The 6,218-nt window shown below is 50.5% G+C and overlaps 1 protein-coding gene across 1 annotated transcript in view; it reads left to right on the top strand.

The window, feature by feature from the left end:
• Positions 1-2,187: 2,187 nt before the first annotated feature.
• The window catches only part of LOC104076091 (CUGBP Elav-like family member 5), a gene marked incomplete at both ends in the record, with an annotated part of 9,531 nt that continues 5,500 nt past the window's right edge, over positions 2,188-6,218 (top strand). Inside the window, one exon of the mRNA XM_009576819.1 lies at positions 2,188-2,236. Within this exon, the coding sequence (XP_009575114.1) occupies positions 2,188-2,236 (49 nt within the window). The remainder of the gene's footprint in view (positions 2,237-6,218) is intronic.

Below are 6,218 nucleotides of genomic sequence, written 5' to 3'. Positions count from 1 at the left end.
AAGTCCTGGGAGATGCAGTTGGAGTTGGCACTGCTGCCTATAGAGATGCAGCATGGCAGCAGCTTGGCTTTGCTTTGGGGAGCTGCCAGCCAGTCGCTGGCTCTGCCGAGCAGCCTCATATCGCTCCTTGAGGCAGGGATGGTATCGCTTGGGGCTGGTCCCAGCTTCTGCTCTTCTTGCCTGAGATCCACCAGTCAGTGGAAGCCAGCTCACAGCCCCCAGCTGCCACAAGCACTCTCCCGTGCCCAGCGGTCAGGCTTCCGCAGCGGTGTGCCATGCCACGGCAGCCTGTCACCTTCTGGTTGGCATCTCTGTCCTGTGAACTGCAAAGTTACTTCACATGTTTCCTCCAGCTGTTGTGGATGTGGGTTCTACCTCTGGTTTCTGGCCAGCCTGGCTCGGCCACCGCTTGGAGACTGACAGCAGTCCACATTTTGCATGCTGGCTTCTAAACACATTTCAGCTGGTGACTTTTATGGCTTGTTTTCATCTTCTGTTTTGTTGTTGCTGTTTTTCCTGAGGGTGTTTCCTAAGAGAGGGGGCAGACTATGCCTGGACCTGCAACTTGTGTGCAGGTCTTCCCTGCGATATTCTGATTGTTTTTTATTATGAATGTCACTGATTCAAGTCACTGTCAGCCTCTGTGAATGATGCTGAGAGATATTGTCGTGGTTCAACCTGGCAGGCAGCCAAATACCACACAGTCGCTCACTTACTCCCCCCCACCCCCACAGTGGGACGGGGAGAGAATCGGAAGGGTAAGAGTGAGAAAAACTCGTGGGTTGAGATAAAGACAGTTTAATAGAACAGAAAAGGGAAAATAATAATAATGATAGAATATACAAAATGAGTGATGCACAATGCAATTGCTCATCACCCGCGCTGACCGATAACCAAGTAGCGATCGGTACTTCCTGGATCACGCCTACCATTCATATACTGAGCATGACGTCACATGGTATGGAATACCCCATTGGCCAGCTGGGCTGGCTGTCCTGATTATGTTCCCTCCCATCTTGTGCACCTAGCTCAGTCAGTAGGCATGGGAGCTGTCCTTGGACTAGGAGGGCACTTAGCAACAACTGAAAACATCAGTGTGTTATCAACATTCACCTCATACTAAATCCAAAACACAGCACTAGGAAGAAATTTAACCCTATCCCAGCCGAAACCAGGACAGACACGGAGTGAGATGTGCCATGGATGTGGAAATCTGCCTTGTACGCCATTCCTCAGAGGAGATTCTGGCTCTGTTGGATCCTGCTGGCCTGGGAAGGAGGCTACAGCTTGTTGATTGCCTTTCTGGGCAGCACAGGACAGGCGTACCTTACAGCAGATGAGAGTTTTGCCCTGCTTTGCAAATCAGCCAGTTAAAGCTGTGGGTTACTTAATGCAGCTACTCCTGGGTAGAAGTGTTCTTCTGTCTTACCTGGAGAGTTCCCACGTGACGGCAGCTAAGCTACCCCTCAGGCTTGTTGCTTGTGGTTGGATTATTGCTAATGACACTAATGGCTGCAAGAGAGGTAAAGAACTCTTCTCCACAACCAAGCAAGAGGAGTTTTCAACCTGAGCGTTCCCCTCGTGGACAGGAGATGTTGCTGGAGAGCAGCACTGCCCCTCTTTAGAGCCACTCTGACTGCCTGAGGGCTGGGGAAGGGGAAATGTAACATGCCTGCTTGCTGTACTGCTCCTAGCCAAGTTCAGAGGCAGTCTTTCCTCTCTCCTGCAAGGAAGATAGGGGCTTAGTAGGTGAGGTGACCATGCCTGCGCTGAGTCAGGCCGGGCTTAGGAAGAGCTTCCAGGCATAGTCTCACCTTAGGCCACCCTGACCACTGTTCAGGCTCCAGTCTCACACTGGTGAGCTGCTTCCTTGGAGTCCTTTCTTTGCCACTTTGCTGTGTCTGAGGAGGCAGAGGTTTATGCATGGTGGGCATTTCCAGCAGAGCTGTTCCCTGCAGGCAAGCAGCTGAGCAGGGAAAAGCGCCAGGTTTCCTTTTGAGAAGTCTGAAATCCACGTGGTCCCTTCTCTGAGGGTTCTGGTTGCCATCACAATGTCTTGGTTCCCTTCTGCCACTCTCCTGCTCTGCTCAGCAGGCAGAAAGGGGCACCCTGGTGCCGCTGCCGTCAGCACTGTGTGCCAGGCAGATGGGCCAAGCTCTAACCCTCTGCATTTCTCTTTCATTGCAGATGGCGCGCCCGATTCAAGTGAAACCCGCAGACAGCGAGAGCCGTGGAGGTAGTTGTCATCTCTCCTTGTTTCTCCTTTGGCGGCTTTGTGCTTGTGAGGGGGACCAAGCAAAGAGACAGGGTCCTGACCTGGCCTTCCTCTCCCCGCAGTCTGTATGAAGGGATGTTTGCCTGTGGCAGGGATTTGGGGGGGCAGGAGGAGAGTCTAGAGATAGGCTAGATCCCTGCAGCAGCACTGGCTTTTTAACCTGTTCAGCTGACTGCTCCGCAGCTGATTCTCCTGTCTGCAGCTCACTCCTCTGCCTCCCCCATCACAGTTGGACTGTCTCAGCCTCTCCACTCTCAGTCCTGCAGCAGCCCCCATCACACTGTCAGGGCCCAAGTGCTGTTGCAGAAAATAGCATGTGAAGGGGAATAGTGTCTGAAGGGAGAGGATCCTGACTTTAGGCCTGAGATGGAGGTGCTGTCAGCCTGCAGGGGACCAGCTTGGTTAGAGCAGCATATACTGAGTAGTTCAGAGCTGGAAGATTGGGAACAGGAGAATCTCTGTTAATTTAATGGGGAGCTCACAGCAGCTCAGATGCCTCCTCCAGGTGGAGGTTTGCAACTCCAGCCCTTTCCAAATTTATGAACTCGTTTTGCTGCTTTTCCTTGTGTTACCGATACATTTCTTTTCCTCTTCTCTCCATTCCTGCATCTGCGTCTCCATGCCTTGTGCTGTTGGTGCTGCCTCTGAAAGCAATTTAGTTGTGTGGAGGGGAAAATTTGCGTGAGACCGTTTGTGCCGTAGGGCAGCATATCCTGCATGCTGTGTTTAGATTTGGAAGGTTTTTGTTTTAAATTTTAAGGGGTTACTTCCAAGCAGTTTGTAGTGACTTTCAATTATTGCACTGGCAGGAACATGAGATATTTTTAATAGTATTTTATATGAATGTATGTATTTATGGTTGTGTCATCCTCCTTTTTTAAAAAAAAAGTTTATCTGTTTAAGTCAGATCATTTTTCCAAATAGAATCTGTGACTTTTCATTATTTACTCGAGGGATAAGACACATGACTTTTCCTGAAGTCTGGGCATTTTTATTCCCTTGGGCTATACTGAGAATCCCAGACATGCTCCTTTTGAAAAGAACTGTGGCTTAAGCCTCCAAAGAAACTAGCATGCCTAAAACACACAGGACTGGATTCATCTCACCTCACTTCAGCCCCTGGGTTCAGGGTTGAGTTTAAGGTCCTTGTCCATGCTATAGACAGTAAAAAGAGACCAGTGCCTTCAGGGTGATTCACTCTTTCTTGACACCGACATTAGGAGTGGATGAGCTGTCCTTCAGAGGTGCCTGCAGTGGGGACAGAGGAAGCTGACTGCTCACTCACACCTCATATTGCCTCTAGATACAACCATTAGGTGGTCAGTCCTTCCCTCACCACATTGATTTTAAAAATTTGCACCCCAGATTTCTAATTAATTTAGAAATTGTGTAATTGTATCTGAGGTTATTCCTAATGAGTCTTTTTAAAAAAAAAAAAAAGCATAGGAGACTAGGAAAGCCTTTGCCAGTCGTACCAATAACTCAACGTCACAAAACCATGACACGTACACACGGGCAAATCCCATACACTCTCAGGCTGTAAGACATGACTGCGTAGCAACCCTCACAGCCAACGCAGCGACACAGGCAGATGCACCTACGGACGGTTGCCCCATGTGCGCGCTGCTTTGCGAATACATACGTGTGCCCACTTGACACGCACATTCATAGGTGAATGCACACATTTACCTTCACCAGTACCACCCAGGCACAGCTGGTGCCCCTGCATTAAGCCCTCACACAACAGCAGTAAAAACAGACCAAACAGACAATTCAGGCTGTGAACAGACCAACCACTGCAGCTTTGTTTTCTTAACAGTTTGTGTCTCTTTGATGAGTGCGACTCTGGAACCTCTGGTGTCTAATACTAGGCTGAGGTAATTTCTGCAGTCTTTCTTTTGCTGGTGGGACGCTGCTAGGGACTCTCTTCTATACACAGCCACCTAGTATCACACAATGTGTTGGGATTTAACATTTCTGATGCCTCAGCTCCTCTGTCAAATTGAGCTGAAATAGGCCAACAGGTTCAAAAACATGATGTTGATTTGGAGGCAAGCTTTTGGTCAAGGCACTGGACTCTGAAATCTCTAAGCTTATGAAAAGTGCCACAATCTCTAATGACTGCAAACGGCAGGGCATCAGCTCTGCTTCCCATGGAGAACGTCATAGAGAAAAGCAGCCTTTGGAGTCTGAACACCTGCCTCCCTCCAGCCCATGTGCCTAGCTTCCTTCCAGCTTCATTGCAGAGCTCAGAAATGAGGAGCTCCCACAGGATCCCACAGCACCCTATATTTGTCTGAATCAGGTTGCTCTTTCCAAAGGTTTCTGTCATGATGCTCCACTTCTCAGGGAAGTGGATGAGCAGGTTTGCAGATATGGGAAGAGCCATTCCCTATAGTGATAGCCCCACACTGGCAGGAGGTAAAACAAAGATTTGGGGCAGGGCAGAACTGTTTGGACTAGGAATTTATCAAGGAAACAGCTGCATGCACCAGTGAGGCTCTGCTCTGCATTATCCTTGAAGGGAACCTCTTTTATCCTCTCCAGGCACTGACATCTCTCAGATTAAGCACCCTGAATTAAGTACATAAAGTTAGAGCACCAGAATTTGTCTCATGCTCTGAGAGATGCTAATTTTTGTGCCAAAGGGGCAGTTTTGGCCCAGCCCTGCAAGGGCTGTACGGGGATATGTGGATGCTCAGTGTTACTGCACCCTGCAGAAGGAATTCACTAGTAAAAAGATGATGCCTGCATTAGTTCAGAGCGGGACCTGTGATTCTGGTGCAGGCTTTGTCAGCTCTTTCCTCCTTTCCTCACGCCTCTGATGTGAGCCTGGGAGTGCCAGGAGGAGAAGGAGTGAGGGGGCAGAGGAACTTGTCTGTGCTTCTTGCGAGACGTGGAGCACTCTGCTGCACTGATGTGATATGACAGCTAGCCCAAGCCCATTAGCACTGCCTTAGAGACAAGGAAGCTCTCTGCATACCCAAGGAGATTTGCTGCGCCCCATCCACAGCCAACTGCTTGAGCGGGCTTCCTCCCTCTCCCTGATCCTGGCTGCTGACAGCTGCTGGCCAGATGATCTAAATCCATTGGGTTTAAAGAGGAGCAGTGTCCAGTGCTTGTGTGCTCTCCTCTCTATCTCTCGTGTCCAAAGCATTCAGCTTTAACTCCTTGCTTGTTCCTGTGGTATCTTCATCAGTGACCTCTCTGCACTGGCCCTCCTGCTGCTGCCTGGGTGACTGACTGTGCCCAGAGCATGTTTCCATGGGAACTCAACAGTCAGAGATCACAGACAATTTTCCTGGTTCCTGGACAGCATGGGAAATTGCCAATCAGAGGGTAAAAAAGAAGAGCTGGAGAGAAAGTGAAGGAAAAATGGCAGGAGGAGGGTGTGCTGTTACAAGTGGGGGAGAGAAGATCTTCCAGCACTGCTGGGGAGCCGAAGGAGCCAGTGACCCACAGCAGTGGCTTGAGGATGCCAGCTGAGTTGGGATCGACCACTTCAAGAGCGGTGACAGCAGACATCAGGTGAAAGAGCTTGCGGGGTTTCGGCCCAGTTGTGGAGAGGGGAGGTAGCTCGGTCATTGGTAGGGCAACGCTCCTGTTCGGAAGCTGTCCGAAGCGAGGGGGCACTAGGGCCTGGGTTGTGCTCCAACACACGGAGAGGGAGAGTGGTCAGCAGCAGAGGACCCCTCTCACAGGTCCCCAGTTCCTGCAAAGAGGCATCCGTGAAAGAGCTTGCGGGGTTTCGGCCCAGTTGTGGAGAGGGGAGGTAGCTCGGTCATTGGTAGGGCAACGCTCCTGTTCGGAAGCTGTCCGAAGCGAGGGGGCACTAGGGCCTGGGTTGTGCTCCAACACACGGAGAGGGAGAGTGGTCAGCAGCAGAGGACCCCTCTCACAGGTCCCCAGTTCCTGCAAAGAGGCATCCTAGGGGTACAAGCCT

Source organism: Fulmarus glacialis, unplaced genomic scaffold (assembly GCF_000690835.1).
Source record: "Fulmarus glacialis isolate BGI_N327 unplaced genomic scaffold, ASM69083v1 scaffold39774, whole genome shotgun sequence".
Classification (NCBI taxonomy): Eukaryota; Metazoa; Chordata; class Aves; order Procellariiformes; family Procellariidae; genus Fulmarus; species Fulmarus glacialis.
This window is presented reverse-complemented; position numbering and strand designations above follow the sequence as displayed.